The sequence below is a fragment of the Garra rufa genome, chromosome 15, assembly GCF_049309525.1.
Source record: "Garra rufa chromosome 15, GarRuf1.0, whole genome shotgun sequence".
Classification (NCBI taxonomy): domain Eukaryota; kingdom Metazoa; phylum Chordata; class Actinopteri; order Cypriniformes; family Cyprinidae; genus Garra; species Garra rufa.
This window is the reverse complement of record NC_133375.1, coordinates 35,328,740-35,348,764: the sequence shown is the minus strand read 5'-3', so window position 1 is coordinate 35,348,764 and position 20,025 is coordinate 35,328,740. Positions and strand designations below refer to the sequence as shown.

The 20,025-nt window shown below is 35.4% G+C and overlaps 1 protein-coding gene across 2 annotated transcripts in view; it reads left to right on the top strand.

The window, feature by feature from the left end:
- The window catches only part of tafa5l (TAFA chemokine like family member 5, like), an 80,208-nt gene that overhangs the window by 39,033 nt on the left and 21,150 nt on the right, over positions 1–20,025 (top strand). For both annotated transcript variants that reach the window (XM_073819496.1, XM_073819495.1), the window contains exon 3: positions 2,065–2,192. In XM_073819496.1, coding sequence (XP_073675597.1) covers positions 2,065–2,192 — 128 coding nt within the window. The remainder of the gene's footprint in view (positions 1–2,064; positions 2,193–20,025) is intronic.

Below are 20,025 nucleotides of genomic sequence, written 5' to 3'. Positions count from 1 at the left end.
CTGGTTTTGTGGTCCAGGGTCACATATACAAATGATCATTTCACAAATGTAATCCTCTTATTTTTACCCATTTTTGTTAAAGAATATGTAAAGACCACATAGTTTTATCATTGGAGACATTGTGAAAAATATCTAAACAGACATAAAGCACATTTAAATTTTTAATGACTTTCTTTTTAGTAAAAATTTTAGGCTTTTTGAAGAACCTGTTATCACATTTATTTTATAAAAAAAATAAAATAAAATGCAAAATTTAAAATGTACAATTTGAGCCTTCTTGAAGAACTAGTTTCCATTTTTGCCTCTCAGCATGTTATACAGGTTGAAATTGTTATGTAAATTATCAAATTTGCCCTAAAAATACATTCTGAAATGTAATTTCTAACATTTTTACTTATTTTTGTTAAAGAATATATAAACACCACATTTTAGCATTGGAGACTATGTGACATTGTCGAGAAGACCTAAACAAACATAAAGACATTTCAAAAAAATTAAATGTGCTTTATTAAATAAATAAATAAATAAATAAATACAATACAAATAAATGAAATGCAATATTTTAAATTTGAGCCCTTTTGAATTACTAGTTTTTGTCTTTCATGTTATGCAGGTTTATATAGTTGTAAATGATCAAATTTCCCCTAAAAATATTACACATTTTCTAAAATGTAATTTCTAAAATTTTGACTTATTTTTTATTAAAGAATATATAAAACACCACATTGTTTTTAGCATTGGAGACTATGTGACATGGTGGTCAAGAATACCTAATCAAACATAAAGACTATTTAAAAAAAATAAAAATCAAAACAAAAATGAAAAGGTAAATGTGCTTTATTAAATAAATAAATAAATAAAATGCAATATTTTAAATTTGAGCCTTTTTGAATAACTAGTTTTTGGCTTTCAGCGTGTTATGCAGGTTTAAATAGTTATGTAAATGATCAAATTTGCCCTAAAAATTTTCTAAAATGTAATTCATAAATTTCTTTTACTAATTTTTGTTGAATATATAAACACCACGTTGTTTTTAGCGTTGGAGACTGTGACATTGTCAAGAATACCTGAACAAACATAAAGACTATTTAAAAAAACAAAAAAACAAAAACAAATGTGCTTTAGTAAATAAATAAATAAATTACAAATAAACAAAATGCAATATTTTAAATTTGAGCCTTTTTGAATAAGTAGTTTTTGGTTTTCAGCATGCTATACAGGTTTAAATGCCTTAAAAATTATAAATTTTCTAAAATGTAATTTCAATTTTTATTTTTTATTTTTTACTCATTTTTAATACCTGAAAACATTGTCAAGAATACCTAAACAAACATAAATACTATTTAAAATAAATAATAATAAGAAATTAAACAGTAAATGTAAATAAAAAAGTAAATGTACTTTATTTAAATAATAAACAATAAATAAAATCAATATTTTAAATTTAAGCCTTTTTGAATTGCTAGTTTTTGTCTTTCATGTTATGCAGGTTTAAATAGTTACGTGAATGATCAAATTTGCCCTAAAATATTATACATTTTCTACAATGTAATCCTCTCATTTTTTTACTCATTTTTGTAAAAGAATATGTAAATACCACATTGTTTTTGCACTGGAGACTCTGTAGCATCCTCAAAAATATCAAAACAAATGCTTTTTTTAAACAAAATAATAAATAATTATTTAAACTTTGAAAAGGGTTTTCAAATTTGAGCCTTTTTGAATAACCCATTACCGCCTTAAGCCTTTCAGCATGTTATGTAGTTTGAAAAAGTTATGTAAATTATCAAATTTGTCTTAAAAAAAAAATGTTTTCTAAAATGTATCCCTCATATGTATTAATTGTACACAACACGGTAAGAAAAAACAAGACGGCACTTTTTTAAACACTTGTTTGCAAATTCTGCATAAGTTGAAAATGATTAGTTGTCCAACGTGAGTTCATATTGATTTATTTTCTGTTACTCCATCAATACTTTAACATTTACTTCATGTTACAGTCTAAAATGACCCAAGAATAACAGGGTTTAGGCAGTGATTCTGTGTTTGTTTGTTTGTTTGTAGCCCGGATAGTGAAAAGCAAGCAGTGGTGTGAGATGTCCCCGTGCTCAGAGGGCGAGATCTGCGGCCTGCTCTTCAATCGCTCCGGATGGACCTGCACCAAAGGCGGTGGCCGCATTAAAACCGTCACGGTGAGACACGTTCTCAGTATCTGAAACATTTAATTTATTCACTTAGTTCACGCAGTGTTGCATCATTCACAGCACCTGTGTTTCAGCTCATTGGATAACACGTTCTAATGATTTACATTAACTGACATTATTTCTTTATATAATGCTTAGTGGATCATTAGTTAATGTGCATTCATAAAGATACCGCAGAAACATCATTATACATCTTAAATATTCATATATACTTATATTTTAATGTATCGCACATCAGCAGCTGATCTGTTTAGCAGTATATAATGTTTGCTCATTATGCATTAATGAATGTTATTATGCAAGGGTTAATGTAGAGTCAGTCTATCATTATTGCCAAATAAACCCTGACGGGGTGATCAGGACCATGAGGCGACGTGTAAGGGGTCTTATATCACCCTGAACGGGATTGTTTTGTGATAATTACCATCTGACTGTACGGTATTTTATGTAAATGGACATTTGAGTTGTAATTATTTTATTATGTGAGAAGAAAGACACCTCAGAGTGATGCGAGAGACATAAAACTAGCACAGGAAATTGGTTGCCTGGGACAACAGTTGATTACAGTTTAATGGTTCTTATGGTAAAATATTTGATAGCAGAATGCAGCGATTGTTTATGGCATAGGTTGTTTTCACTAACTTCAATTATCATTGCTCAGATATTTTACTTTTAGTATAATAGAATTTGACTTCTATTTACACTTTGTATGAATAGCATCTGTAACTGTTTGCATTTAGTGTAAATAAGATTTTGTCTTGGTGCAAGCAGTATTTACCACTTTTTACACTCAGCGTAAATAGCAGATGCCTTTATTTAAATTACCGTATGTTGAAGATTTTGAGTTTGTTTGTTTTTTTAACCCTATTGCCTTCAACTAATTTTTACTTATTTTTGTTAAAGAATATATTAATACTACATAATTCTTAGCACTGAAATCTTCACAATATTTGTCAAGATTTTATTTTACAGTATGTTCAAATAAAAAACACATATTTGAAATTGTAAAAATATTTCACAATAATTCTGTTTTTATTGAATCTTCAATCAAGTAAATGCAGAGCTGGTCTCCTAAAACTAGGGGTCGATCGATTATCGGCCTGGCCATTTTTATGGTTATCGGTATCGGCCATTTTCAAAACTGGTTCTAAAACAATGTAAAAGCATTTAAAGAATTTTTTTTTTGTCAGAGCCCTTGTTATTCTTAATTTTGACATTCATTTTCATTTTTACCCCAGACATATATATCGGTTAAAAAAATCGGTTATTGGTCTTATTGATCTGTAATAATTTGTATCGGCCCTGAAAAACACATATCAGTCGCCCCCTACATAAAACACTAGAAGAAAACATCTTACTAACCCCAAACTGGCCTTACTAATCAGCCTAGCCGATTATCATTTTTATGGTTATCGGTCATTTTCAAAAACGATTTTGTGGATAAAATTCTTACTTTTGACATTGATTTTAATTTTTACATCAGGCATATATCGGTTTAAAATATCGGTGTAATGATCTGTATTGGCCCTGAAAATTTCGGCCACATTTCGGTCGACCCCTACATAAAACACTAAAAAAAAAAAAGATCTTACTAACCCCAAACTGGCCTTAAAAATCAGCACCTATATCAAGCATTTTTATGGTTATCAGTATCGGTCATTTACAAAACCGATTTGCCAATAAAATAATGTAAAAGCATTTAAAGAAAGTTTTTGTCAGAGCCCTTCTTACTTTTTACATTAATTTCCATTTTTACACCAGACATATATATTGGTTAAAAAAATTGGTTATCATTCTTCTTGATTTGTAATAATCGGTATAAGTCCTGAAAAACACATATCGGTCGACCCCTACATAAAAAAAAAAAAAAACATCTAACTCCAATCTCGCCTTACTAATCAGCCTGACTGATTATCGGCACAAATATTAAGCATTTTTATGGTTATCAATATCGGTCATTTTCAAAACTGATTTGCCGATAAAATAATTTAAAAGCGTTTAAAGAGAGTTTTTGTCAGAGCCCATGTTATTTTTAATTTTGACATTTAATTTCATTTTTACACCAGGCATACATATCGGTTCAAAATATCGGCTATTGGTCTACTTGATCTGTAACAATCAGTATCGGCCCTGAAAAACATATCGGTCAACCCCTACATAAAACACACACACAAAAAACATCTTACTAACCCCAAACTGGCTTTTTTGACATTAATTTTCATTTTTACACCAGACATACATATCGGTCTACATGTTCTGTAATAATCAGTATTGGCCCTGAAAAACTCATCGTCAACCCCCACATAAAACTCTAAAAACAAACCATCTTTCTAACTCCAAACTGGCCTTACTAATCGACCTGGCTGATTATCGGTGCCAATACCAAGTATTTTTATGGTTATTGGTATTGTTCATTTTCAAATTTGTTCAATTAAAGAAAGTTTTTGGCAGAGCCCTTGTTATTCTTAATTTTGACATTAATTTTAATTTTTACACTAGGCATACATATCGGTTCAAAATATCGGTTATCTGTCTACTTGATCTGTAATAATCAGTATCGGCCCTGAAAAACATATTGGTCAACCCCTACATAAAACACACACACAAAAAACATCTAACCCCAAACTGGCTTCACAAATCGACCTGGCTGATTATCGGTGCCGATGTCAAGTATTTTTATGGTTATCGGTATCGCTCATTTTCAAAACTTATTTGCAGATAAAATGATTTAAAAGCATTTAAATAAAGTTTTTGGCAGAGCCTTGTTATTCTTAATTTTGACATTAACTTTAATTTTAGTGGACATACATATCGGTTCAAAATATCAGTTATTGGTCTGTTTGATCTGTAATAATCGGTATCGACCCTGTAAAAAACATATCGGTCAACCCCTACCTAAACCCTCCCTTTTTTAAAATTTCACCCTGACAGGTGAGTGCCTGTACAGGAGATGCATTGGGTTCTGTGATGTGATTCGTTGTTGGATCACAGGATGAATGACATTTTACAATATACTCAAAGGAAAATCAACCCCTACATAAAATCTGTAATAATCAGTAATAATAAAGTAATAATCGGTATCGGCATCAGCCCTGAAAAACACATATCGGTTAAACCCTACCTAAAAAATCTTACTAATCCCAGACTTTTGAACTGTCATGATCAAAAAGTAGGGGACGAAAAAAATTACAATTTCACCCTGCCAGGCTCCTACCTGTGTGAGTGGCTGTACAGGAGATGCATTGAGGTCTGTGATGTGATCCGTTGTTGGTAATGCGTTGCCTACATCACAGGCGTAAGTGCTGAGTTCAGGGGGTGTTTGGGCCGTGCTGACCCTGCAGGCTCCTGCCCCATAATGTCTTGAGTCATTCTGTTTTTTTGAGTTGCTTTGCACAAAATGACAAGGAGCAATTATGCTGAATTAGAGGGTGTTTTTAGAAAGAAAAAAGCGATATAGAGGAAACGAGGCTGCATATTAAACGAGCGCAGCTCTGCTCGGGTTAGAAGGGTTATGCCATTCAGCCAGAGTAGCTGAAATCATTCATGTGTTACAGAGGGCTTGAGTGTTCATGGCTTTGTGCATATTTATGACTTCATTTGCAACGTTCACATGCATGCCTTCGCTTTTTTGTGTTTTGTTGTGTTTACTTTTATTGTGCATGATTCATCAGTGCACGTCAGGGTTATTATAGTTATCTAAAGCCATAAAAAAAAAACATTTTTTACATTATGATGTACCAAAATAACAATAAATAATTTAAAAAAAGATATACAAATTAAAAGGAGAGAAATGACTAAAAGAAAATATATTAATCCTAATTACTAAAATAAAATATCGTGGCTCACATTTTTTTTCTTATTTCACTTTTATCACATAAAATGGGTTGCAAATGGCATTTTAACTTGGCCTTAAGGTTATCTTTATATGTTTTTTCTCAAGTATCTTTCTTTGCTTCTCTCTTTATCTCTCTTTCTCTGGGCAACTTCTAAATTGCATTTTTGCACATTCGAAGTGCACTGTGGAAAGATGTCGTCGCTTCCACATGGCCATCACAAAAGTGGAAGTCGTTTTGTCATTTACGATCCTAAATTGCGCAATTAATTTTAAGGGAATAGTTCACCTAATAAAGAAAATCTGATGAAAATGTACTCACCCTCAGGCCATCCAAGACGTAGATGAGATTGTTTCTTTATCAGAACAGATTTATTTAGCACGACTTCACTTTCTCACCAATGGATGTGAATGGGTACCGTCAGAATGAGAGTCCAAACAGCTGATGAAAGCATTACAATAATCCATAAATAGATCAAACGACTCCTGTACATCAATTAACATCTTGTGAATTAAAAAGCTGCAGGTTTGTAATAAATCCAACAAGACTTTATATCTTATAAACTGTCACTTCTAGCCAAAATATGAGTCCATAATGCATAGTAACGTTCATTAACTGTTGTGCTCTAACATCAAAATCCACCAGCATATTTGTTTAGACTGATTTCGCTCTGTGCATATTTCTCTTAAATGACTTTTTCACTGTCAAAAGCAATATTGTGTATAGAGAACTTGTATTTTAGTTTGATTTTAACAAGGACTCAAGGCCTGTATGGGAAAATTTTTTATCTTTGTGTGTCCTTTCTGTACATATTTTAAGTTCATGCTTTGATTTTATCAAGCACCACATGAATAGGAAATATTTTACACAAAAGTTTGATTTGCTGTAGCAATCGTAATGACTACAAGTATCATTTTTGCTTCTATTTTATCAAGGTAACATTCATGTTCGTAAGACTTAAAGTGCCCTGCCCTTGGAAATGAGTCGGCCATAGTGATGCTCACATTCCCTCTCTCTTTCTTACCATCCTTCTTGTGTGTCTGTCTGCTTGCCAGCACTTGTGCATTGGTTAGTGTGTGTATGTGGTTGTGTAGGCATGTGTGTGTGTGTCTAATCTGTGTGCGTGTCTGTGCCCGCAGCCTTGTGTCTCTCAGCCTGGGGCAGCTGCCGCAGATTTCATGCCCCTGTTTCCTGCACCATATAATCTAGTCTGACAGCAGAGAGGAGTTTGCATGGGAGTTGTTTACTTATATGAGCGTGTATTGAGTTGTGTCTGTGTCTATGTACAGATGTTTACTTCTGTGTGTGATTATGGATAAGTGTCCATTTGCGTGTGATTGCATTTAGGGTGGGAATGAGAAAGAGTGAGTGTGTGTATCCTTTCAAAATGCCTCTTTTTATGGTGGACTGAATGCTACTGTGTTACAGTGTCAGCAGAGGCAGTTTTCGGCAGATTTGTGACAGCTATTCTTGTGGAGAAGGATATAGATATGCTTCAGGAAAAGTGTTATGGCCGTTATTGTGAGGTCTAGCAGGAAATTAGGTAGATTGTATGATTACGAAGTGAAGGAGATGGTTTATAAATCAGTGGATGAGGAAAAAGAAGGCTGTGCTTGCTAACAAAACAGTGAAAGAGGAAATTTAGATGCAGTTGCTGACCTATATGGGATTTTCAATGGCTGATCTTGATCTAGAAAGCAGGGCAGTCAGTGTAATGCTCATATATTCATAATACGTTTTAACCCTTTACAGCCTTACTGTATCATATTTGATGTGAATTTATAAGGCCTTCAAATTATCAAAAGAATAAAATCTTTGCTCAAAACCTATTGTACACAATCTACTATGCTACATATCTTCTGTCAGCTGATTGGTTGTTCATATTATTTTATTAAGTAAAAGGCCTTCTAATAAATCTGTGATTTATTAGAAATTAGAAAGTAAATGCCAGAATAACCTTTATATTAGTAATATTTCAAGATGAACAGTTGCTGGATTTAAGCAACTTAGGTTGACTTGATTATCCATATCTCATCTTTTAGAAAAAAATCAAGTTATCAAATATTATACATCAGGTATTTTTTCAATCATCATTGGATTGCATTACATGTTTTAAAAGAAAATATAACGGTTTGGTCACAAACTAAGCTTTGAGATGTCATCTTACTGATATATTACTAAAATTATAGACATTATAGAGTCACAACAGATATTTAAATGCATTTTATGTTAGTAGTCTGCTATAAAGTTATGGAATCGTATTGATTTACAAGTTTAATCTTCATTTTTGACCATATACTGGATATATCAGCAAAACCACCAAATGTAATATTTTTTAGGTTAGGGCCTCTGAATAAAGCTGAGATGTGTGTTTTCTACTATATCATACCACATGAGCCATAAATTCATGATAAAACACATATGTGACCCTGGACCACAAAAGTAGCAATAGCCAAAAAATACATTGTATGGGTCAAAATTGTCATTTTTCTTTTATGGCAAAAATTATTAGGATAGTCAGTAAAGATCATGTTCCCTTCAATATTTTGGTAATTTCCTACTATAAATATATCAAAACTTTTTTTTCAATATTTTGATTTTTTGGAACCCTCAGATTCCCTATCCTAACTGACTGTTTTTGTGGGTCAATTTTTAATAATAAGCATTCCAGTTATGTGTGGTTTGTTAGGATAGGACAATATTTGGCCGAGATACAACTATTTGTAAATCTGGAATCTGAAAAAAAAATATTGAGAAAATTGCCTTTAAAGTTGTCCAAATGAAGTTATTAGCAATGCATATTACTAATCAAAAATCAAGTTCTGATATATTTACGGTAGGAAATTTACAAAATATCTTCATGGAACATAATCTTTACTTAATATACTAATTATTTTTGGCATAAAAAAATCTATATATTTCTTTTTACCCATACAGTGTGTTTTTGGCTATTGCAAAAAATATACCCGTGCTACTTAAGGTTTTGTGGTCCAGGGTCAAATTTCTGCTCAGTTTGGGTCTCTTAATAAAGCCTGGGGTGTTTTCTACCATATCATACTATATGAACCATAAACGCATGTACCAAATATGACGCAAAACATAAAACACATATGCAAACTGTTAATAGTCAACTGGCTATTATTTGATATATCAGGCCTTGGATGGTTAATACAGCTTTTTTTTTTTTTTTAAAAACTCAAAATACAATAAACAATCTTCAATAGTTTGGTCAGGACCTTGTCAAGGGTCTTGTAGTTTATTTTGTGCTAAAGACCAGCTGGCTGTTGTTTATTTCACTTATTACATGGCTGCTTACCAAATAAATAAAGGGACATGAAATATCGATTTGAGTTTTATTATTTTATTATGTGAGAAGAAAAAGTCCATGGAGTGGTTTGAGAAAAATGAAACTAGCACAGCTGTGTAGGAAATTGGGTGCTTGTAATATCTGGAGAAAGCTATCCATTAGCATTGCCATTTATCTCAATGGCAGCTGTGCGGATAAAATACAAGTCTATTTCATAGTTTTATGAGCTTCCCAAAAAGTAAAACTGGTAAAAGTACTATAATACAATGAAATATTATCAATATATACACGTTTTTGGCAAAAGAGTTTATTTTTTTGTCAGAATACACAGCTAATTTTGAATTGCTTTCATCCTGAAGCCAAACCTTGATTTACCAATAACCAATTACCAATTAGAATTAAACACTCAAAACAAACTAAACTTTAACAGCAACTACTCATCGATCCAGTCAACATATGCGTTAATGTCACAGATTGCAGTGGGACTGAATCTGTGCATGTTGCAATTTGTAACAATGCTGCTTTGCATTTGTGTAACAGACTTGCCCTGTTCATGCAAAGATGACTGAATAGCAGATGCGTCATGGAGTGGCAAAACCACAGCAACAGACGGACCAGAAAGCACAAAGTGCAGTGTTTCGTAGGCTGGAGTCCAAAAAACGTGTGCAAACGGAGTGTGTTTATGTCTTTTATATGTGCGTTTACATGCTTTGCACCTGCAGCTTTCCTATATTCAGCCCTCCCAGCGTGCAGGGGATTCAGACAGAGCCAGGTTCTGACCCGCTAATGGAGTTAGCATATGCAGCACGCTGAATCCCTGCCAGGCATTAATACAGATCACTCACGAGGGCCCCTAAACACGCTGGCCATTTGTCTTCACTAGTGAACTGCTGAAAGGTTCAAATTTGCCATAGTCTCGAGAGCCCACTGCTTTGGCATGTCATGCGCTGTGGAGATATTCACGGAGATGGATATGAATAGGCAACAAAGAGAACGAGAGTGCGAATGCTTAGTGAGGCTGGGGAAAAGGGCTTGAGAGTGGGTGGGCCGCTTGCGAGCTCTGTCCGGTTACTAACCACTGAGTCATGCTGTCATGTCATTTATAGTGCCTGGGAAAACATAATGCTCTCGCAGGAACCAGGAAGTTCCTGAAGAGTCATTAGAGGGCCTTAACGGATGTTTTCTCAACATGTGGTTTTCTCTGTCAGCTTTTATTTAGCTTCTCTGCATGAGCGTGGATTCGGTTAAAGATAACATGCAATTAAAATTAAACCTGTTTATTTTATTAAAGGGATAGTTCATGCAGAAATTAGCGCTTTTAACAATACAGATTGTGTCAAAGCAACTTCACAGTATTTAAACAGCACAATAGTGTGTAAGTAACGCATTATTGTAAACAATCAATTTTCAGTTAAAGACCTTTCATCAATGCATTCAGTGATATCATTTGAAATAGTTTAGGATATCGCTGGAAAGTGTCCCCAACTAAGAAAACCAGAGGTGACAGCGGCAAGGAACCAAAACTCCACAGGTGACAGAAATGGAGAAAAAAACCTTGGGAAAAACCAGACTCAGTTGAGGGACCAGTTCTCCTCTGGCCAGACGAAACCAGCAGTTTGTACCAATGTCAGATTGCAGGGAACTCATCAGGTTCCCGTGGTGTAGCGCCGATGGCCGTCTAGGTGGCGAGGTCTTCATTGATGATCAGCCTCTGGTGCTCAGTTGGTTGACATTCAGGGCTGTAGAAGTCATCTCTAGGTGTTGATCTATGATCTGAGCTGGGTACGGACTGGATCCGGGGGACTGCAGTGACCATCTGATCTGGATACAGGCTGGGTCTGGTGGCTACGGTGACCTCGGAATAAGAATGAAACTAATATTAGCGTAGATGCCATTCTTCTTACGATGCAACGAGTACATCAGGTGTTATGGGAAGTGTTTTCGGTTCCGGTTGACCTAATTAATGCAGCCTAACTATCCTTTAACGGGTTTGAATTATAGGAATGTGTTAATGTTTTATGTGTAGGCCAGGTTAAAGAGATGTGTCTTTAATCTAGATTTAAACTGACAGATTGTGTCTGCCTCCCGAACAGTTTAGGCGCTAGATAAGAAAATGATCTGATGCCGGCCGTTGATTTTGATATTCTAGGTATTATCAAATTGCCAGAATTTTCAGAATGCAGTGGACGTGAGGGACTATAATGCGATAAGAGCTTGCTCAAGTACTGAGAAGCTAAACCATTGAGGGCTTTATAAGTAATTAGCAAGATTTTAAAATCTATACAATGTTTTATAGGGAGCCAATGAAGTGTTGACAGAACCGGGGCTAATATGGTCATACTTTCTGGTTCTAGTAAGAACTCTTGCTGCTGCAAGTCATACAGGTTTGTAATGACATGAGTAAAGGCCTGTTCGCACCAAGAACGATAACTATAAAGATAACGATAAAGATATAGTTCTAAAAATAGTTCTCAGTATCAAAGAATAGCAGAGTCCACACCACAGCTATAACGATAAAGGCACAATGAATGATATAAACATTGACAACCAATCAGAATCAATCCTGCTATTACGAGCTTGAGTATTTAAAGCGGCAGACTTTAATTAGAGCGTGCGCTTAGAATAAACAGACGACATCGTCTGCTGGTGTGGCCGCTAATATATTTATCTTGATAGTTATCGTTCTTGTTGTGAACGGGCCTTAAATCACGACAGCATTTTCATACTTCGGATTTTTAATGCTTGTTCTTAGTCAGGGCATTTTATTACAAAAAGAATAAAATATTAGTTTTTTGGAATATCATCCTCTTCCTCTGACATCGACTTTCTGATAAAATGCCAACTATTTAAATAGTATTTCAATTCTAGTATTTCAAATTTCAATTCTAATATGAATTGACACCAGAGGTTAAATTAAAAAAAAAAAAAAAGTTAAATTTGACAATAAGATGATTTTTAAAAATTTCAATTCAAAGAAATACCTCAATTCAAATTAAATTCAAATTCAACAATTTAACTGGAATTTAAAAGACCTTTCAAATTCAGTTTTCAATGTAGCATGACCCTGATATGCAAACATGCATCACATAATCGCATGGTTTCTTAAAATGGTATTTTTAGTTTCTAAGCTGGTAGATATAGCGTAAACCTTTATTCAAGAAAGTTTTTTCTTGCTGCTGTTGCCTTAGGCTTGTTCACTGAGGCATTATTTTCCTGTTCTTTCATCTTCTTTATTTTTTTAGTTCCTGTAATGCTGCTTTGAAACAAATTGTATTATTATAAGCTAAAAAATTATATTGAAAGAAATATGTAGTTTAGTCAAACACTGAAAAGAAACTGAATTCCCCATTCAAATGCCAACCCCTGCGTCTCTGTGATTTTTTCCTTTTTTGACGGCGTGTCTTTCTCTGTCTTAATCTCTGCCTTAGCTCGGTTTCTTCTGGGTAATAGCATTGCTCTGTCACTGCACAGTCATCATTACCCAGAGAAAGGATGAAGGAGATGTACAGAGGGAGGGAAAGAGCGACGGAGCGGTGCGGAGGAATGAGGCGATTGTTTTCAGCCAGCCGTTGTATTTAGGGAAGGGGCTGTCTCGGTGAGATCGGCTGCGACAGGGTCAGAGCAAACACGGCGTCTCATCCACGAGCCGTCTCCCCCGCTCCGCCTGCTCGCTTTCCGCTCACGTCCGCCTCCGTTTGCTCACGCCTGCACTGTTAGAGGCCACTAAATATCTGACACACTGGAGAATTGGCAATCCTTTGAGAGTCTGTACCCTTTTCAACCTCTCCCCTCTTCTTTTTATTGAATACATTTATGGAGCGGAGCGCGTGGCGCAGCGGGTCGCCTGATTTGATTCTGCTTCGTCTCATCCGTGGGGAGGAGGGCATCCAAATTCAGCTCCGTGGGTCCTCAAAGGGGCCTGTGTGACACAGCGGTGTGTGCCTTTATTCATAATTGAGAGAAATACATTAGTCGAGTGGCAGCGTGGGGTGTTTTTTGTAATTGAAGTGGCAAGGTGTTAGCAAAAAAGAAAACACCCTTACTCTCGGCGGAGTGATGCTTGGAAATCTATCTAAGTTGTTATCTGCTGTTGCAGGCTGTGATTTTATAAAGCCTAACATGGTTTTATTCCATTCTTATTATATAATGATATTCACAAATCAAATTTTTCATTGTTAGAATGATTGTTTTGCATTCGGCACTTGTGATGAAAGGCTAATTTAGTTTTTTTTTGTTACTGTTGTTTTATTTTTGCACCTGTTCAGTTGTGCATAATCACTGAATAATAATTAACTGTGAAAGCTCATGATTCGTTGTCAACAAACCTCAAACAGCACTTCAAAAAGTCACCAGAAAAGAGTTTTACAAACCAAACTAATAAGAGATTATACTTTTTCCTTTGCACTTTTTCTCAAGTTGCGGTACTTGCTTGAGACGGCATAGCTATACAATTTTTGGAAATTAAATCTCCTTAAAGGTAACCCCGTGTATTAAAGTTTACAGATAATTCACTCACCCCCTTGTCACCCAAGATGTTCATGTCTTTCTTTTTTCAGTCATAAAGAAATTACGTTTTTTGAGGAAAACATTTTAGAATTTCTCTCCATATAGTGGATTTGAACTGGTTTGAACTTCCAAAATGCTGTTTAAGTGCAGCTATAAAGGGCTCTAAATGATCCCAGGAAGAAGAGTCTTATCTAGAAATTATCGGTTATTTTCTAAAAAAAACAAAATGCAATTTATATATTTTTTAACCTCAAATGCTCACCTTGTCTAGCTCTGTGTGTACTCTGTGTATTCCGGTTCAAGACTGTCGAAAAATTCATTTTCTCCTCCAACTTCAAAATCGTCCTACTTCGCTGTTTTACCGTTTTTTTGTAAAGGGTGTTTAATCTTATTTGCATGTTCACTTTGTAAACAATGGGTCGGTACTTCTGCAGGATGATTTTGAAGTTGGAGGAAAAAATAGGGAGTTTTTTGACATACCCTAACTGTCTTGAACTGGAATACACTGAGTTGACGCAGAGCTAGATAAGATAAGTATTTGAAGTTAAAAAGTACATAAATTGTACATTATTTTTTAGAAAATAACCAAATTGCTTTACTATTTAAGACCCTTATTCCTCAGCTGGGAGCGTTTAGAGCACTTTGAAGCTGCGTTTTGGAAGTTCAAACTCGAGGACACAAAGTCTACTATATGGAGAGAAACCCTGAAATGTTTTCCTCAAAACATAATTTCTTTACGACTGAAGAAAGAAAGCTCTTTCAGTAGCGATGGTCTACTAAAAGCCTCAAAGGCATTAGGGCTAAAGAGAGAACAAAGACATAGGTCTTTAGCACGTTTTATTCATCCACAGGCATCTTCTCAATCTTTTCTCCTCTTCTTATCGCAAGGAAAGCAGTGAAGACTTACAGCGCTTCCCTTGTTATCCTTTGACTGAAAATTACAATCAAAATCAAAATCCGAGTGCGACCATTTCACGTCATTGAAATAATGGCGCCCCTCCCCCCCCATAGTCCAAAATATGTACAAAACAATGTGGATTTTAAATAACGTAATCTTTTAATCTACTACATATTTCAGTAAAATACATGTTATAATACGTTATACGTTATAATAAGCCAGGCAAGTCTTAATACCTGTGGTTCCCTATAAGTCTTAAAATTATGATGATTGTCAGGGTTCTTTATGCAGTCTCAGGCATTTTTACATGAACAAAGGGTGTTTTATATTTGAAATTCTTTAGTCTATAGCATTGCATAGAAAGGTATATTTTGTACCCCATTTTATAAAGATTATCCATTGTATGATTGAAAAAAAAAAGAGCATTTCATGCAGGGTTTTGAAGCATTATGAAAAGTCAGTTCAGTTGCTATTTGAATTATTTACCCAGATATCTCTCTTTCAAATCACTAAAATAGATTTTCACAAATAATTGTTTATAGTAAGACATTTAAAACATAAAACTTCTAACTAAAATGTCTTTGTCTGGTTTTCCAGGAAAAAAAAACAAAGCTATAATTTCCTCATGTTGTTCCAAATTCTTTGTATGTACGTACTGCATTTCTTGGACACAAAAGAAGATATTTTTATGAATGTTGTTAACCAATTTTGGTTGCCATTGATTTCCAGTTCATGGTAAAATGCAGAAATTTCACAAAATATCTTCTTTTGTGCTCCCCAGAAGAAAGGAAGTCATACAGATTTGGAACAACAAGGTTGAGTAAATAAGACAGAATTCTCATTTTTCTGTCAACTGTCCCTTTAATAAATGCCTAAAACTGGATAAATAATATATATTAAATTGGACTTGTTTGTGATTTTAATATAACTTTCTCTTTCTGCACTGGCAGATTTTTCACTTGTTTATACATAAAGCACATGTCAAATCTGGCAGTGTTGGAGAAGTAAACCAATGTGTTTTGAATTTGTTATTATTATTATTGTTGCTTTCTACAGATATTTAAATTCTTGTCAAATAATTTACACGCATTTGGTATTTCAGGACAACAAGCATACATCTGCAATGTCACCGTTTTGATCGAAAAGCCCCGAACACATCCATGCGTTCAAATTATGTATTTGGTGCTCAAGAGATCGTTACGAGTAATTGCCTTATCAAAGCTGGCTCTAATCAATATCAAAATGTTTCCGTTTATTTCCGAGCAGAGAGAATGAGCGCAGCACAACACTGGCAATTACATCTAAATGTGCCATTTCTGTTCGTTTAGCCGGTCGACAGATACAGATTGCCTTGTTAAGGTTTGAGTGAATTAAACACGCATTCTTTTCTTTGAGTTTTCTTAGCACGCATCGTTTCTTGATTTCATAAAACTCTCCTCCCCCGCCGCCTCTCCTTCTTGAAATTATTCTTTTATGTTTTTGGCCTCCTCTCTTTCCCGTTAGAAGCCCTTCTCAGCCAGCCGCCCCGTCACTTAGACCACGTTTAGGCCATTTTCCATCTGAAGGATTGCCAGGGTTTCTTTGAACTACCGTTTTTGCATCCCACATGCAGTGCTTCGCATTTCCCTGAGGAATATTTCGGAGATGTTTGCTGCAGGTCTATCAGGCCGTGATCAGAGGATGTCTCATATTGTCCTTCTTCTGTGAGGCCCCCGCTACCGTTTTGGATTTTTTTTTTCTTTTTTGAAGACATATTAGCATACCGTGACTAGAGACTACACTCTTCTGCTGCAGGATAACCAACAGGATAAAAAATTGATTTGAAACATCTTCCAAAGAAGGTGCTTTCAATAATGCATCTGTAGTGATTGAGACTGAGATATTTCAAAGAATTCGACTACCAAGAGATGTACGTATGCAGCCAGGATGGGAGTTTAAATATCTTTAAAGGCCCTCTTTACATTTGTTAATTTATTAATTTCTTTATTCATCCTATTAACTCTCTTTGTCATGGGAGCACTGCATCGAGCAGAGAACAAAAAAAAAAAAAAAAACACATGAAAGGCAGAGAAACACTCTCACTCCATTGTGACCTGAACTCCCACGGGCGGCTTGAAAAGCGCATATCGCACTAGGGAATCTGGCTTCCTTTTGAAATTAATTTCACTGAGATGCTTGATAAAGCCTGAGGAATGTCTCCTAACTATTCGCTGACTTGCGTTGCGCAGTCATTTTCAAAGGCTACTCCATCAATATACGCTATATTACCCATCAGGTTCGTCCCTGCAGTTTGCCAGTGATTTATAATTGCCTTAATTGCTCCTCTCACAGCCACTGGAGGAGATTAATCAATCCTTAAATTCAAAATCCAGCCGAGGCCAGTTGGAGAAACGGCCCTAGCCATCTCACGCAAAAGGGTGCATATCGCTTTTAATTCTTAGCCGTGCCTGCTGTTACCGTGGAAATGGAGACTAACGTGAATGTGTAAATGCATGTCTCCCACAGTTACAAAATTACTAATCCCTGCCTAAACGGCATGAGGTTGAACGGCCGCACTCTACCAAATGCCTTCCTTAGGCTTGTTTCACACATCAAGTGTCTAAGGAGCATAAGTACAGTAGAACTGCGGAGAAATTAAATTGCAATGCCTAGCATTGTGCTTTCATGTGATAAGTTGCATAAAAAACATCAGTGTGTGTATTTGTGAATTAACATTAACAGAAGGATTAGCTTACTCCTGAATTAAAATTTCCTGATTAAATGGATAGTTCAACCAAAAATGAAAACTTTATGTTTATCTGCTTACCCCCAGGGCATCCAAGATGTAGGTGACTTTGTTTCTTCAGTAGAACACAAACGAAGATTTTTAACTCAATCTGTCAGTCATATAATGGCAGTCAATGGGACACATGGCTTTGAGAGTCAAAAAAAAAAACAGACAGACAAAACCAAATTAAACCCCACGGCTCGTAACGATACATTTGATACAAACTGAACAGTAATTTATAATTTTTTTTACTTCTGATCCACTCTGTCCAACTGTCCTAAGTGCATTCACAACAGCCGGTGCATGACGAAGAGCAAGCAACCATAACTTCAGTCGATCAGGCTCAAAAGTTTGGAGTCAGTAAAAAGTCAACATCCCAGATGACTTTGCGCAAGCAAACGTAATCTTTTAGTTTTTAATCAGTTGCAACAATCATGATAAGCACAAGTAATTTTAGTAGCCGTTGTACCCACAGTCTCTCTGCACTGTGTACACAATGAGCGACGTATACGCGCGACAGATCGCTTCCGTGCGTGCATCTACTATGGTAGATCAAGTTGACGCGTCGTGCGCCAGCTGTTGTGAACACACTCAGGACAGTTGGACAATCAGAGGTAAAAAATCATATAAATACTGTTCAGTTTCTTGCACAGACCAATTGCTTGGTGTCTTAAGTGAAAGTCGAAAAAGTCGTGACCTATTGTCAAGTATGGTGACCCATACTCGAAATTGGCTGCATTTAACCCATGCAAGTGCACACACACAGCAGTGAGAAGTGAACAAACACACACTGTGAACACACACCGGAGCAGTGGCCAGCAACTGGGGGTTCAGTGCCTTGCTCAAGGGCACTTCAGTCATGGTATTGAAGGTGGAAAGTGCGCTGTTCATTCACAATCCCCACCTTCAATTCCTGCCGGTGTGGGAATCGAACCGGCAACCTTTGGGTTACAAGCCCAACTCCCTCACCATTAGGCCACGGCTGCCCCAGCATTGTTTAATTTGGTTTTGTCTGTGTTTTTTGATTCTCAAAGCCATGGGTCCCATTGACTGCCATTATATGACTGACAGACTGCATTGGTTTGATTTAAAAATATTTGTTTGTGTTCTGCTGAAGAAACAAAGTCACCTACATCTTGCCCTGGGGATAAGCAGATAAACATCAAATCTTCATTTTTGGGTGAACTATCTTTTCTTCGAAAAGAAATGAAGGTTTTTGAGGAAAACATTCCAGGATTTTTCTTCATATAGTGGACTTCAATGGGGATCAATGGGTTAAAGGTCTAAATTGCAGTTTCAGTATGGCTTCAAGGGGCTCTACACGATCCCAGCTGAGGATTAAGGGTCTTATCTAGCAAAACAATTGGTTTTATATACTTTTTAACCACAAATGCTCATTTTGCACTAGCTCTATGATGCACATCCGTGACTTCATGCATTGCGTAATCACGTTGGAAAGGTCACGCATGGTTAGTTCTTTGTCTGTGTACTTTGGTTCAAAAAGGTAGGGTAGGGCGATAAACTCCATCTTAGTTTCTCCTCTAACTTCAAAGTTGCCTGACATCATTTTTTTTGTAAAGAGTGTTTGACTTTCTTTGCACGTTTGCTATGCAAACACTGGGTCTGTATTTCTGCCTACGTAATGCGTGGCCTTTCCAATGCTATTACGTAATGCGTGAAGTCAAGCTAGTGCAAGATGAGCATTTGTGGTTAAAAAGTATATAAATTTTTTTTTTTTTTTTTTAGAAAATGATCGATAGTTTTGCTAGTTAAGACCCTTATTCCTCAGCTGGGATTGTGTAGAGCCCTTTAAAGCTGCATTTAAACTGCAATTTAAACCTTAAAACCCACTGATCCCCACTAAAGTCTACTACACTCTTAAAATAAAGGTTCTTTATTGGCAATGAATGATGGTTCCATGAAGAACCTTAAACATCCATGGAACCTTTCAAATACAGAAAAAAATTCTTTATAGTTGAAAACAGTTCTTTAGATTTTTAAAATGTTCTTCAAAATGGTTCTTTTAGAAACTGTTCACTGAAAGGTTCTTTGGGGAACCAAAAATGGTTCTTCTATGGCATCACTGCAAAAACACCCTTTTGGAACCTTTATTTTTAGGAGTGTATATGGGAAAAAATCCTAAAATGTTTTCCTCAAAAACCTGAAGAAAGAAAGACATGAACATCTTGGATGACATGGGGGTCAATAAATTATCAGGAAATTTTAATTCTGGAGTAAACTAATCCTAATAAATGCAGTAATTTAAATGAAAATGTTTCTCATTGTTTGTTCATGGTACCTAATGAATTATTCAATTGTACAAATTGAACCTTATGTATCACCACATTCACATTTTTACATTATACAATGCTGATCTGATTTATTTTATTTTTTGTAAAGTATAGTTCCTCCAAAAATGGAAGTTTTGACTTTATTTACTCACCATTCATCATTAAAAAATAGTATCTTATTTTGTGTTTTTTTCCGAATAAAGTTGTGCATTAGAATGA